At 40.5% G+C, this 14,130-nt stretch overlaps 2 protein-coding genes across 2 annotated transcripts in view; both read right to left on the bottom strand.

The window, feature by feature from the left end:
* The window catches only part of LOC119491197 (cytochrome P450 2G1-like), a 34,255-nt gene extending 27,733 nt beyond the window's left edge, over window positions 1-6,522 (bottom strand). Inside the window, exons 1-9 of the mRNA XM_037774930.1 lie at window positions 6,181-6,522; window positions 4,863-5,025; window positions 4,488-4,637; window positions 4,142-4,302; window positions 2,721-2,897; window positions 2,370-2,511; window positions 1,860-2,047; window positions 1,592-1,733; window positions 962-1,142 (exon numbers count right to left, since the gene is read on the bottom strand). Coding sequence (XP_037630858.1) covers window positions 962-1,142; window positions 1,592-1,733; window positions 1,860-2,047; window positions 2,370-2,511; window positions 2,721-2,897; window positions 4,142-4,302; window positions 4,488-4,637; window positions 4,863-5,025; window positions 6,181-6,351 — 1,475 coding nt within the window. The 5' untranslated portion in view covers window positions 6,352-6,522. The remainder of the gene's footprint in view (window positions 1-961; window positions 1,143-1,591; window positions 1,734-1,859; window positions 2,048-2,369; window positions 2,512-2,720; window positions 2,898-4,141; window positions 4,303-4,487; window positions 4,638-4,862; window positions 5,026-6,180) is intronic.
* Window positions 6,523-7,237: 715 nt separating this feature from the next.
* On the bottom strand, window positions 7,238-13,316 carry LOC119492138 (cytochrome P450 2G1-like). Its single transcript, XM_037776523.1, has 10 exons — window positions 13,106-13,316; window positions 12,816-12,978; window positions 12,561-12,710; window positions 10,926-11,086; window positions 10,617-10,793; window positions 9,366-9,507; window positions 9,068-9,255; window positions 8,845-8,986; window positions 7,516-7,772; window positions 7,238-7,471 (listed from the first exon to the last, which is right to left on the bottom strand). Exons 1-9 carry the CDS (start codon window positions 13,274-13,276, stop codon window positions 7,591-7,593), a joined length of 1,476 nt encoding a protein of 491 aa, XP_037632451.1. The 5' UTR covers window positions 13,277-13,316; the 3' UTR covers window positions 7,238-7,471; window positions 7,516-7,590.
* Between the last annotated feature and the right edge of the window lie 814 nt (window positions 13,317-14,130).

The raw sequence follows: 14,130 nt of genomic DNA, 5'->3' as shown, positions 1-14,130 counted from the left end.
CAACTCTTTAAACCAATACTAAAAGACGCTGTTAAGAGGATATATGTTGTTAACTGTTTTACAAGTGTTATATTATTTATTCCTGAGTAGCTGCAGATGAAGCTTTTATCAGCTAAAGCAAAGTGCCCTCTTGTGGCGAAATGCACAGCTGCACGGTGGAAGGACGGATTGCAAAGTGGACTTTACTGCATCAAAGTGATGCAGTGTGTGACCGTCTCTGAACATAACACTTAACAAGATGGGAAACAAACTTAATTACAGTATGATACTGAAGCTTGTTCCTGTTTGAGGTGTGCTATTACAAAGAAACTACACCGTAAGCCAAACTTCCCGTATTTAGATGTCTATGTAGTGACAGGTGGTTTATATGAATTATACCATAATTAGACAATCAGGGACTTAATCTGCTCTTTGGGATCATTTCAGATTATTTACTAATAATATAGAAGTTAAACTTTGTGTATTCTGGGGGTTTAACTAAACTTTTAACATTTGGTAAAAGCTTATTCGAGATCATTAACTGAGAATCTTGTTAAAAAGATGACAAAGTTGTTCATAATTTTATAATAATATACCAAACATGCTGACAGAATATGTATAAACATGATGTGAGCAGGTCTGTAAAGATTACATTAGATTAACTAAGGCACCGTCTTTAATGTCACCCTTCAATTATTATCTCAGCAAGAGTCTAGGAAATTCACATTACCAAATGTTTGGGTATTTATTTTTTGCTTTGGCATCATTTAAACCACTAAATTGTTAATTAAAACTATCTGTGGGAGTTCAATCTAAAGAGCAGTGAAGTGAGCAGCTGGGTACAGCTGGCACAGGAGAAAGAATTAAATCAGTGTGCATATGAAATTAGGCCCCTGGGTATCAAATGATGCACTTTTTCGGAGGTTCGAAGGCCATAACAAAAAGGTTGAAAACACGGGACTATGCTGTAAAATATCATTACCACCGGGGCGTTGCAATGATCTTGTATGTGCGAGGCAGATTGGCGAAGCCGCTGTACTCGGGGCTGAGATCCACGCTGTCAGGTCCTCCGGAGCAAGACAAGGTGAAACGCTGCAGAATGGACACCAGGAAGAGGAAGATCTCCATGCGAGCGAGGGACTCTCCGACACAAGCTCTCTTTCCTGAGAGATAACCACAAACAAACCAGTCAGAATTAGAAGAATATATACCAATAAAAAAAATGATTGCAGGGACTGGTTTGGCCTCTTGAACACATCTAGCTCAGAAAAGAGCAGGACAACACTGTTGTTTAGCAAGCCACATTTTCTGAGTGAGTGAAACAGTTGAAGGAAATGTACTTAAAGGGATAGTTCATGTGTTTTGAAGTGGGGTTGTATGAGGTACTTATCCATAGTCAGTGTATTACCTACAGTAGATGACGGTCGTCACGCCCCCAGTTTGGAGAAGCAGACAGGAGTACGAGCACGGGAGCAAAGCAATGTATCTGTATCTGATTCTCCAAACTGGGGGCGTGCCGACCGTCATCTACTGTAGGTAATACAGTGATTATGGATAAGTGCCTCATACAACCTCACTTCAAAACATCCAAACTATCCCTTTAATAATTTACCTGCAGAGAATGGCAGGAATGCAGGATTTTTCTTAAATTTGCCATTCTGGTCCAGGAAGTGCTGGGGATTGAAGGACCAGGGTGTTGCCCACTGTTTCTCCTCTTTCAGCACAGAGTGCAACAAGGGAATGACCACAGTGTCCTATTGAGAAAAAAGACATGATGTTAGCGTGCAACATGGGAACAGTGATTGTACAGACAAACACCATTTTTATATTATCTGGAAACATTCTGCATCAATAAACTTAATGTGATGAGAGCAGAATACCTTGGGGATTGTGTAACCCCTGAAGGAGATGTCCTGGAGTGCGTAGTGAGGGATGCTCATGGGGACAATATCCATAACACGCTGAATTTCATGGAGGACTGCGTCTGTAAAGGGGAGGGACTTCCTGTCCTCCATATAAGGACAACGCCCCGGTCCCACCACAGTGTCAATCTCCTGCTGCATTTTATCTTCAGAATGAGAAAAAACAGATATTTAACAATTAGTTGAATACTTATTTAGCAAAGCAAGAAAATACTCATGTTTTTGCGTCAAACTGACTAATAAGGACAAACATTTCTGAAGTTGGTCCAGTATTGAGGGAGAGCGCTGTAAACGGAAGCTGCTCCCCGGCTGCAATATGGTGCTATTGGGGCAAGCTGGCAACGTCATTTACGTCCACTAAAAGTGCTTGTTTTTGCCATGACAGGCTCCGGTTGTTATTATAAGTGTCGGACATTATGGAAAGAGTCAGCGTACATATTTTCTTTTACACTGCTCTCTGTGACCTACCCTGTATTTCGGGGTGTTTGATCAGCACACTTAGTGCAAATCTGATAGTTGAGCTGGTAGTTTCGGTTCCTGCCAGGTACAGATTCAACACCGTCGACACCAAGTTGTCGTGGTGGAACTCGGTTGTGGGAATGTGCTTTTCCTAAAGAAACGAAACAAGAGCCATTTTACTGATTTGACAATACAACCTGCTGCAGGATCACAATTCAAGATGTTCAAATGGACTCGTGGGAGCTCATTTGTGCACAGGGAGTACGTGCATTTTGCATCAGTGAATAAGTATGTGTAATGAGTAAGCATGTCCACAGTAAATGAAACGAACTTCCACGTCACATATATTCTAGTTAATACCTGACTGAGTCTAGTGAGGAAGCAGTCGATGTAATCTCTGGGTGAGCCGGAGTCCAGCGTGTCCTGGTGTTCCTGGATCTTTTTCACAATAAACTTTTTCAGCTCTTCAATTCTGGCGAACATTTTGTGATGTCGACCTGGCAGCCGTTCCATCAGCCAAGGGAAGACATTATACATCTGTGATGGAAAAAATAATCATGTGAATAATGTGTTCCACGACCAGTTGTTATGTGAGTAGAAAGTAGCTGCCAACCTTTGGTACCAGATAGAAAGCCACCGACCCTCCCTGCAAATCATTCCCTAGAGGACAAAATTAACAAAGAATAGTTTCTGAACCTTGGTATCTACACTTGTACTTTGTACTTTGTTAAACTACAACTTTGTTAAAGGTGTTAACTGCAAGATTGGGAGCATTTCTATTGCCTCTGCATGGCTCTCAACATGGCGACAGCTGAGCCAGCAGCTAACATTGAAAACAAAGGCAACAGTGCTGACAGAGATAACGGCTGTATATATATACTATACAGTATTTGTAGCAGTATCATCATGCAGAAACCTACGTCAGGTCACATGGGAAAAAGGTTTTAGAAAAACTTGGGAAAAATACGCTAAAACATACATACTTCGACCAAAATTTGAATGTTCGGATTTGAATACATAAGAAAGGAACACCACTGGGAAACTACAGAATGATATAAAAACCTAAAAAATAAATATATAATGGACCCTCCAGTTGTGCAGTTGTCTTCCTAACCACTGACCCATCAACACATTCGCACTCCCAACTCATCAGCTCAACTCGTCGTCCCGTTTGGTCAGTGCCCCTCAGCACCGGAGACACTCGGCGTACCCCTCTTACGTTACTTTTGGACAGACCAGGGACGGCGTGTCAATATAGGCTCGTTACATGCATAGTGTCCTTTCAAAATAAACTTCACAGGAAGTTAGGTTTAGGCAACACAACCACTTCGTTAGGGTTAGGAAACGGTCGTGGTTGACGTTAACTTCACCGACTAGCGACTCATGGGACTGACGATACCGACGAATCACGTGACTAAAGACTGACGTGAAAAAATAAGTCACACGGGACACCAACAACGGTCTACTGGATGAAAGTCTTGTGTTTGTTTGACCCGTCCACCACCCATCCCGCCCACCCTGAACGACTCTCACACTATTAATATTACGTCACTTGCTCCGACCGCCAAATAACGCCACGGGTGGATTTACATTGGAGTTAGTTTAAAGCCCGGTTCGTCACATACTGTTGCTAAATGGTGCCTCCGTGCGTCGGTTTCCAATGCCGAGGGGGCACTTACCAATCGGCGGTATTTGATGAGTTGGGAGTGAGAACGGGTTGAACCCAACCCACCACGTCAGTATTCTACGGTATAGTCTTTCTCTGCACCTCCTCTTCTTACCTGACCCCAGGGACTGCTGCCAAATCTCAGGGTGTCTGAGATTATCTGTAGCAGGGAGAGGAAGTGGTCATCATCGTAGCTGAAGCGCTGACCAAACACCAAGCAGCAGATCACGTTGGACACAGTGCAGCTCATGAAGTAGGTGGGATCAAAAGGTGTGGCTGGAGAGAAAAAGGAATAAATAAACTTTCAGTGTGTCTGTTAAAACAGGTCAGCACCACCTGGACGATTCTGTCCCATATGTTGTTTACTCAGACTTCAATGTTACAGTTTATTTAAGTTTAAAGTCCATGAATATTGACAAGAGTCACCTTTTAGTTGTGAGTATATGACAGAGTAAACATACCTTTGGTACTCTCTATGCGGGCCACCAGGTGTTTGCTCTCCTCCTGGATCCACTCTTCCATCCCCTTGCGTCCCATCCCAAAATCTCTCAGCGTTGTCAGGGTGAAGCGTCGCAACTGCCGCCAGCGCTCTCCATTACTGATCCCCAAACCTTTTGAAGATGTAGAAATGATAATAGTCATAATAAATCTGGCCTCCACATACGAAAGAAACAAAATAATTAAAGCTTCTTACAGCGGACTGAAACCTGTCAAACTGTGACCATAAACAAATAGAATAAAAACACAATGCCTCTAATAAAGCCACCGTAAAGACACACAGTGTTGTAATCAAACATGCCGTTATGTTACACGTAAACATATAATCCTTGTATTACCATAGCCCCTGGTAACTCTCATCAACAAAGGAACAGGTCCTCTGCCAGTGAAGTCATCTGCTTGGTCCACCAGCGCCTCCTTCACAGCGTCATACCCCACCAGGACCACGGAGCGCTGAGGGCCCAGGTACACCGTCATCACAGGGCCGTGGCTTTCGCTGAGCTGGAGAGCAACAAGCAAATGCATCTGATTCTTGTACAGACATGCAAGGAACAAACCAAAGTGGACACACCCAGAGAACTGCAGAGAACGAACCACATACCCGGGACTCACAAACGTGTAAGGGATAATGTACAGCGAGCCGTTCATTGTTGTGAAATAAACTTGCATCGCCCTGAAGGGGTTTATTTCACAACAATGACCCCGGCAGCTGTACATTATCCCGCTTATTACACGGCTACTTACTTAAGAAATCAATCATTTTAATGCAGCAACAAATTGGTAAAAACTTAAACAGGAATTATAATTCCAGTATGTAATGTGTACTGTATATGAACATTGAATTTAATAGATAGGCCCCATTGTTACTGATATCAGATCCAGCTATTTGAGTCAGTATCTGCCCGATATCTGATCCGGTAACGGTACGGGATGATCGAGAAACTGGATGAAATGATTTCAGGGACACACAGTAAATGACGAAAATGATAAAAATAAAAAAATAAAAATAAAAAAAAATATATATATATATAAATAAATATATATATAAAAATAAATATGTAAATAAATAAATAGAATATTGTTACTATAACTATTGTTTTTTTCTGTATAATCACAGAGTTTATCATTGTCTATAAAATAATAATAAAAATAATAAAAATATATAAATAAATAAATACATTATAAAAAATAAATGAATACATTATAAAAATAAATAAATAAATATGTAAATAAATAAATACATTATAAAATTAAGTAAATGAATTATAACTAGTTTTTTTCTGTATAATCACATAGAGTTTATCATGGTCTATAAAATAATAATAATAATTAAAATAAAGAACATTTTTAAGTATTCTATAATTGTATGGCTTATAGTTCTTGTATAAGGTGCTTAGGCTACTTTGCACTGGGGACATGGTAAAATTGAGCACATGTACCATAAAAAAAAGCTAAATAAAAGTATGCTAATGTGCATTAGTCTGTATTGATGTGGTGAATAAGGCCTTAATCTATAATTTGAGACATTTGTTATACATATTTGGCACATTTTGAAGTAAATATGAGGGTCAGAAATGTTGCTGCATAACAGAACAGGAGTGACCCCAGTATGTAACTTACAGTATATAGTATAGTTTTATTATCACTCATTCTCACCTTCAGCATAGTTTTGAAAGGAGCTCTTTTGTCCAGCTGGTGCAGGTTTCCTATGAAGGGCAGACTAACTGGTCCTGGAGGTAAACACACATGTTTACTGCTCCTCACCTTTAACAGCCACAGAAAGACGATGATGAGCCCTGCTAGAAGAAACGTGGCAAACAACTCCATAATAATAATAATAATAATAATAATAGTATACACGTCTGTCCTCTGCTGCTACACTAATCTTTAGAGAGAGACACACTGACTGTTTAACTACACACAGCTGCAGCTCGTCGAGCGGTCAAACTTCCGCCTCTGGAGTGATTTCATGTTGATTTGCGGGAGCAGGAAGGAAACTGAAGTACCCTCGAGTAACTCCCTTTCTAGGAATAGAAGGTAACCCACAAGCTGCGAAACTCTCGCGAGGTTAGATTGGATTGGTAAGAGCGTTTGGCAGCAAGTCTCGCGAGAGTTGATGCAGCTTGTGGGTTACCTTCTACCCTGATCCTGCTCAGAAACAGGATCAGAAAAACATTATTGATCCGTTACAGATGCTTTTATATAAAAGCACAGAAATATAAGAAAATATAAATAAATAAATATATTTTTTTCTGTGCTTATATTTAAAAGCACAGAAAAAATATAAGAAAATAGAAATAAATAAATAAATATATGCATATATTTGTTTTCTGTGTTTTTATATAAAAGCACAGAAATATAACAAAATAGAATAATAATAATAATAATAATAATAATTATAATTATAATTATAATAATAATAATAAAATGTATAAATATATACATATATATATATATATTTCTTATGCTTCTGCGCAGAAATGTAAACAAATAGAAATAAATAAATATATATATTTTTTTCTGTGTTTTTGTATAAAAGCACAGAAATATAAGAAAATAGAATACTAATAATAATAAAATGTATAAATATATATATATATATATATTTATTTATTTATGTGCAGAAATATAAGAAAATAGAAATAAAAGCACATTTATTTATATATATACATATATAATGTTAAGAAAACGTTCCAAAAGGGAGATACAATTATTCATAGCAGCAAGTAATTTATTTCCATTTGTATGTATAGAAGGACTTAGTACTTTAATGTAGCAATGCATTTTTATAGCAGCAGTACCTTTATTGTTGTTATATAAGAACGCATGTTCACAATTAACACAGGACCAAGAATGGATTAAAATATATACAAAAAATATATATGTATGAAAAGACAACCAAAGCAAGAGACAAGAGGATTCATAATCATGCTGACGGGCCTGTCTGCTGCAGCAAACACCAACTGTACAACAAACATAAATGTGTGTCACAATAAAGCAATATATGCTGTATGATCATCCTTGTGAGGGCCTCAAGCGATGATAGGCGGTCTGAGTGGACTCTTCTCACCGCGGCGTGGCGATGATCTGTTGCGCGCGAGGCAAATTGGCGAAGCCGCTGACCTCTGGAACTAGGTTTATACTGTCGGGGCCTCCGGGGCAGGAAAAGGTGAAATTCTGCAGCAGCGACACTAAGAAGATAAAAAGCTCCATACGAGCCAGAGACTCGCCAACACAGGCTCTCTTCCCTGTGAAGACACACACACACAAACAAAGCGTAAGATATGTAGCACAAAATGACCCGTTAGTCCTGGACAAACCACACTCACAAACAAAAATATTTCACAAAACACAGAAGAAGATATTTATCGATACTTTTCTATTATTTGGTGGAAAGACAAGACGACAATAAATTCAATTATCATAACTGGTATTTTATTGCTTTGTGAGTTTCAAAGTGACCTTTAACATAAATAAAACTTAGAAAGTGATTTGTTTATTCAAATTATTATTATAATTTTTTTTTTAAAAGTCATTTTATTGGTTTGTTATTCATACTTTGCATGTTTGTTTTGATTTTGATATTATCAATGCAGCTAAGTTAAATTAAAACATATTTTTTTATGTGTAAAAACTAGAGCTGTCAAAGTTAACACAAAGCTTTAACGTATTAACAAAATCGATCTTTCGAAGGTTGTAGCGCGATCAGTTTTAAAGCTAGAGTGAAGGTACTGGTATCATATAAAACTATAAAACCTAACGAATCCATTGGTACCAACCAAAGGATAAATAACACTCTAAACCTATGCTAATTTTTGGCAAGGAAAAACTTTCATGGTCATTTTCAAAGGGGTCCCTTGACCTCTGACCTCAAGATATGTGAATGCAAATGGGTTTATGGGTACCCATGAGTCCCCCTTTACAGACATGCCCACTATATGATAATCACATGCTGTTTGGGGCAAGTCGTAGTCAAGTCAGCACACTGCCATGTTATGATTTGAGCATATTTCTTTATGCTAAAATTACCTGTGAGGGTTTCTGGACAATATTTGTCATTGTTTTGTGTTGTTAATTGATTTCCAATAATAAATATATACATACATTTGCAGCATATTTGTCCACTCCCATGTTGATAAGAGTATTAAATACTTGACAAATCTCCCTTTAAGGTTCATTTTGAACAGATAAAAAAATTTTCAGAGTAATCAAGATAAACTATGCACAATCATGCGATTAATTGCGATTAAATATTTTAATAGATTGACAGCCCTAGTTAATATGCATGATTTATCAACTGCAGCTGAAGATGTGTTTTACCTGCAGAGAATGGCATGAATGCAGTATTTTTCTTGAAGTTGTCATTCTGGTCCAGGAAGTGCTGGGGGTTGAAGGTCAAGGGGGTCGCCCACTGTTTCTCCTCTTTCAGCACAGAGTGCAACAAGGGAATGACCACAGTGTCCTGTTGAGAGAAGACATGATGTTAGCGTCATAATGCTTTATTTCCCCTCTAATGAATATAATATCTTGGGATGGACAGTACCTTGGGGATTGCGTAACCCCTGAAGGTGATGTCCTGGAGTGTGTAGTGAGGGAGGCTGAGGGGGACTAAGTCCATAAAGCGCTGCACCTCATGGATGACTGCATCTGTAAAGGGGAGGGACTTCCTGTTCTCCATGCTGGGACAACGGCCTTGTCCAATCACAGTGTCAATCTCCTCCTGGATTTTCTCTGCACAAAGCAAAAAGTATTTCCACATGCTTATTCATTTACTGACTATAATGTATGTAGAACTGGTAAAATAAGACGACTGTGTCCTCCATTAGGGGACCTATATGTACCCTGTATTTTGGGGTATTTGATCAGCACACTGAGGGCATATCTGATGGTGGTGCTGGTGGTTTCTGTTCCTGCCAGGAAGAGATTTAACACTGTAGAGACCAAGTTGTCATAGATGAACTCAGTTGTGGGAAGGTCCTTTTCCTGAAAGGACAAAGTGGTAAAAAATGCACATGATCAGTTTAAAAAAACACTTTAAAGGGACTGTAAGAATCAGAATTCGCTTGTTAACAGCGACACCTGTGGCCGTTAAGTCAACGAAAGTCAGCGTCCTGTTGCTCGCGCTTGTGCTCGTTCTACATAGACATGACAAGCATCTGTCAAAACAGTGAGGCGACACACGTCAGCTAAAACCACAATATCACTCTATATTTCACCTGCTTGGCAGTAATGTTAGCTGACCAGACGAAGGTCTCTCCATGAATCAATGCTGATCCTAGTGTTGGCTTTTCCTGCCTCAGCCTCCCGACCGCGGCCGGAGGGAACAGGGGAGACACCGGAGTTTTGGTCGGAGACGATAACGTTTCTCGCTGCGGAGCTCCGTCACTTCACAAGACACGCGAAACCTCTGTTGGTCTGGAGGAGCTACAGCATTTATTTCTGCAAAAACGTCCACTGTACATTTACTAGAGCTTCTCAGAGCTAAACTAACTCTTCTGCAGTGTGGAGTGTGCGTGCATGCATGTGAGAGTGGAGTGAAAGAGCGAGAACGAACGCGGTGCGTGAGTGAAGGCAGGCAGGCAGAGGAGCAGAGTACAGCAGAGACTCCGGCCCTGGAGACCAAAGCTACGGTCTCCCCCGCGTCCTCCGACCGCGGCCAACACTGTTTTGCAAGACGGGCTTCACTAGATAGAACTTTGCGGTTTTGGTGCTCCAGTGTAGTTTGTGTTGGAGTCTGAGTATGAACGGCGTAGCCACACGCGAGCGCGCATGGGTCAACGACCTGGATTCATTTATACGTGTAAGAAGTTACAAACAGTCCCTTTAACACAGTGGTTTTTCCGTTCTGGGCTACTGTAGAAACATGGCGGCCGGCTCTGTGAAGAGGACCCGCTCCGTATGTAGATATGAACGGCTCATTCTAAGCCAACGAAAACACAAAGACTCTCATCATCAGGTGATTATACACTAAAGAAAACATACTTGTTAATATTATATTCTGTTTCTGCCGATAGATTTGTTATACACTGTTCCTTTTAAAATGACAGATATGGTCTCGGGTTCCTTAAACAAAACAAATGATCGTTTCCAACCTGATTCATTCGGATGAGAAAGCAGTCGATGAAGTCCCTCGGGGAGCTGGGGTCCAGCGTCTCTTTGTGCTCTTGGATCTTCATTTCGATAAACTCTCTCACCTCATCTACCCTGGCAAAAATAGTGTGCTGGTGGCCGGGCAGACGCTCCATGATCCAGGGAAAGACGTTGTACATCTGAGGGAGATGGAAGCACACAGCACACTGCAGCTTTGTTTCTCAGGGGATAATAAAATATTGTATACAGGACACCATCTGAAAACCCAGCTAATATCGGCCTGTGACTCTCTGGCTCCGAGCTCCACCTACCTGACCCAAAGGGCTGCTTATGAACTTTATAATCTGAGATATGATGTTGAGGAGGTGCAGGAACTTCTTGTCTTCATAACCGAAGCGTTGGCCAAACACCAGGCAGCAGATCACATTGGACACGGTGCGGCTCAAGAAGAACGCTGGGTCAAATGGCTTGGCTGGAGGCAGACACAGTTAGCTTTATTAAACATACTAATCAGAAGAAAAAGGTTATGTTGGCAAGAACACAGAATCCAGTTTTATCTGCCATGCAAATGTTTTTCAAATGTTTTAAGTAAAATGTTCAAACTTTGCTGGAGTTTGAACATTTTGCAGCTCACTTTGGACGTTTTAACAACCTGCGTTGACCTGGGAGAAAAGTTTGCATCTTTAAAAGATGATTTCGGTTTATTACAGCTTGGGGCCTGCCATGTTTTTGAAATGCCTGAAGCATTTAGCTTGAAAGCACAATCCAAGGCCATGTATGCATGACATAAAGTTTGTTCCTCTGTTGCAACCTTTTTTTTACTCTCATTCAATCATTAACTTTTATTGATCAATATAAAATGTAAAAAAAATCAATAAAAGTATTATTTAAATTCAAGTTGATCGCCTCCAGTGAAACAATCTCCTATTTGTTTAAATGTAAATGCAGTTTAAAACGCCCTATTTGGTATTTCAGTCAATCAAGGCTGTGAGTGAAGCTTCGCTGGTTTAGCGGGTTACGTAACATATTCTGTGTTTACTTTGCACAGACTGCCATCAGAAAGAGATAAAGATTAAAGAGTGCAGCCGAAGCAAGAGAGATAAACACGCCGAGCAATCCAACAAAGCATCCCACACACTCTTTTCAGTTGTTGACAGATTATTTCATGAATCATGTAGTTTTCTTTACGTCAGTCAGTGTAATTGGTCACATTTGGCTGACAATATTCAGACCTAAAGTTTTATGATTGATAGGGTGTTTCCTTTGTTCTCGGTGTCTCTCAGATTCCATCTTTTTGGTCATTTCATTTAGAAAATTTGCCTCCTTTTATTTGGATGTGCAATTAGTGTTGATCAACTTATTGACGTGTCCTTGGTGCATGCTGTATTGTCTAAGAAAGCTGAGTTTGCAGCTGCAAAAATCAGTTGTTCTTCCAGCATCCAGCGCCGTCATTTGACGTAGTTGGAGGCAAGAAGAACTGCAACTTCCAGCCCTGTCGCACAAACAGGCGTGTGAATGACACAATAATGAACAACGCAAGCGTGTAATAAGAACGCCGTTCTTGCGTGTTATTTCCACACCATGTAGTCTGTACTGACTGCAATGTAAACGCATCTGTGTGAATATGCTACGCTCAGAGCTAGTGACATAGAATAAAAAGTGAGAAAGACGGCTTATGGCGGGCAGGAAGGTGCACGGGTCCAACAAACACAGGACTTTCAGCCGAGAGAGAGAGGCCGAGGATATGGCACAATGCATCCTGGTACTCAGCTAATTCGGTCAATACAGCACAACCTGAGGAATTAAATAGAATTTAATCGACTACAGTTACCATCAACACTGATTGGACATCCACATAAAAAGGTGATGAATTTTCCCTTTAACTTGACAGATCGTGCAACCTTGTGTGAAATATGTGCTCTTACAACAAACAGCTGAAAACACACCTTTAAATGTATCTATGTGAGCCCTCAGGTGTTTGCTCTCCTCTTGGATCCACTCTTCCATCCCCTTGCGTCCCATCCCAAAGTCTCTCAGGGTTGTCAGGGTGAAACGTCGCAGTTGGCGCCAACGCTCCCCGTTACTCATCCCCAAACCTGACGATAGAAAATGTGCAGAGCATGTGTAGATAAAGAGACATGCTGAAATCATGCATGAAACCATTGAAAAAATCCCTGAGATTTTAAAGTGTCTCGTGTTACCGTAGCCTCTGGTAGCCTTGATCAGAAACGGCAGCGGCCCTCTGCCTGAGAAGTCATCGCCCCGGTCCACCAGAGCCTCCTTCACTGCGTCATATCCGACCAGAACGACCGTCCGCTGCCAGCCCAGGTACAACGTCATCACAGGACCATAGGTCTCACTGAGCTACAAAAAGACATGATTTGTCAAGGTAATAAACAGTCTGATGCAAAAAAAAATGTATATTTGTGCAAAAGTGCTATAAAAAATGTAATAATTAAATCGAAGTGAATAATGTTAAATAAAATCTTACCTTGAGGAAGCTTTTAAAAGGTACATTCCTGTCCACTTGCGGCAGGTTTCCTATGACAGGAAGTGCAATGGGTCCTGGAGGTAAACGATTCTTCCCACTGGTTTTGAATCTAAACAACCACAGCAGAGCTAAGATCAGCCCGGCCAACACCACTGTTGCAGTAAGGTCCATAATGCTCTTTGCACTTTGCCTTCTGAATTCTTCGCTGGTCGACAGATCTCTCTTATACTCACTTTCATCCTGTGATTGGCGCTTATATCTGAATAGTGTTTATATTTAACAGGGAGTTGGCAGGAGCGCTGCATTAGGCCACAGGTGAGTCATGTGACTCTCCTGTCTATTTGCCTTAGTGCACCTTCACCTGCTTATTACTTTTCATTGACAAAGCGAGGCTGACAAAGCAAACATCTGACTTGAATGGACACAAACATGTAATTTACTTCTTCTCTGGCTGGATTAACATGCTAATCCAGCCATAATGAAGCCTGGTGGCTTTTTGACATGCTAGAACTAGAACTACTGCCTCGCAGTTGTACGCCTTTGCCAACCAGTCAGGATGCAGTTTACATCCATGTTGGTCCAAAATGTCATCACTTTATCATTTTATCCTGTTAGACATGTGTGTGAAATTGTCATAATTAGAGTATGAATTCTTGTGTTATGGCCAAAAACATGTTTTGTGAGGTCACAGTGACCTTTGACAACCAAAATCTAATCAGGTCATCCTCGAATCCATGTGGACGCTTGTGCCAAATTTTGAAGAAATCCGCTCAAGCCGTTCCTGAGATATTACGAGAATGGGACGGACGTGAGGTCACTATAGAGTGCCTCAGGGATGACGTATTTTTGTAGGCCAACCAGGAAGTTAGCATCACACGGGTTCCCTCGACAAAAAACCCATGGAATTTTTCCATGGGCTTTTGCATTATTGCAGGAAATAAACTCTGTGGCAAATAAACGTTTATGATACTTACACGTTTTGTTCAGCAAGAAAATCTTCACAAATGAACACCACTTTTATGAAA

Source organism: Sebastes umbrosus, chromosome 7 (assembly GCF_015220745.1).
Source record: "Sebastes umbrosus isolate fSebUmb1 chromosome 7, fSebUmb1.pri, whole genome shotgun sequence".
Taxonomy (NCBI): Eukaryota; Metazoa; Chordata; class Actinopteri; order Perciformes; family Sebastidae; genus Sebastes; species Sebastes umbrosus.
Note: the sequence above shows the minus strand (reverse complement) of the source record. Positions and strands in the feature narration are given on the sequence as shown.